The following is a 233-nucleotide window of genomic DNA, read 5'->3' on the forward strand; positions in this document are numbered from 1 at the left end:
TCCCCGCCCCGGCCGCCGCCGCCATGAACATCTTCCGCCTCACCGGGGACTTGTCCCACCTGGCGGCCATCATCATCCTGCTGCTCAAGATCTGGAAGAGCCGCTCCTGCGCGGGTGCGTGCGGAAGGCCTCTGGGCGGGCGAGGGGAGGGCGGCGGGAGCGGCCGGGTAGCTGCGGGCCGCGGTGCCCGAGGGGTGTCTCGCTGGGGGCTGGGCACGATCTCCGCTTTCTCG

The 233-nt window shown here is 73.0% G+C and overlaps 1 protein-coding gene across 1 annotated transcript in view; it reads left to right on the forward strand.

Annotated features, from left to right (window-relative positions):
- The first annotated feature begins 7 nt into the window (after positions 1–7).
- The window catches only part of KDELR2 (KDEL (Lys-Asp-Glu-Leu) endoplasmic reticulum protein retention receptor 2), a 13,607-nt gene continuing 13,381 nt past the window's right edge, over positions 8–233 (forward strand). The window contains exon 1 of the mRNA XM_010182763.1: positions 8–114. Coding sequence (XP_010181065.1) covers positions 24–114 — 91 coding nt within the window. The 5' untranslated portion in view covers positions 8–23. The remainder of the gene's footprint in view (positions 115–233) is intronic.

This window comes from Mesitornis unicolor, unplaced genomic scaffold (assembly GCF_000695765.1).
Source record: "Mesitornis unicolor isolate BGI_N332 unplaced genomic scaffold, ASM69576v1 scaffold32990, whole genome shotgun sequence".
In the NCBI taxonomy this organism is placed as follows: Eukaryota; Metazoa; Chordata; class Aves; order Mesitornithiformes; family Mesitornithidae; genus Mesitornis; species Mesitornis unicolor.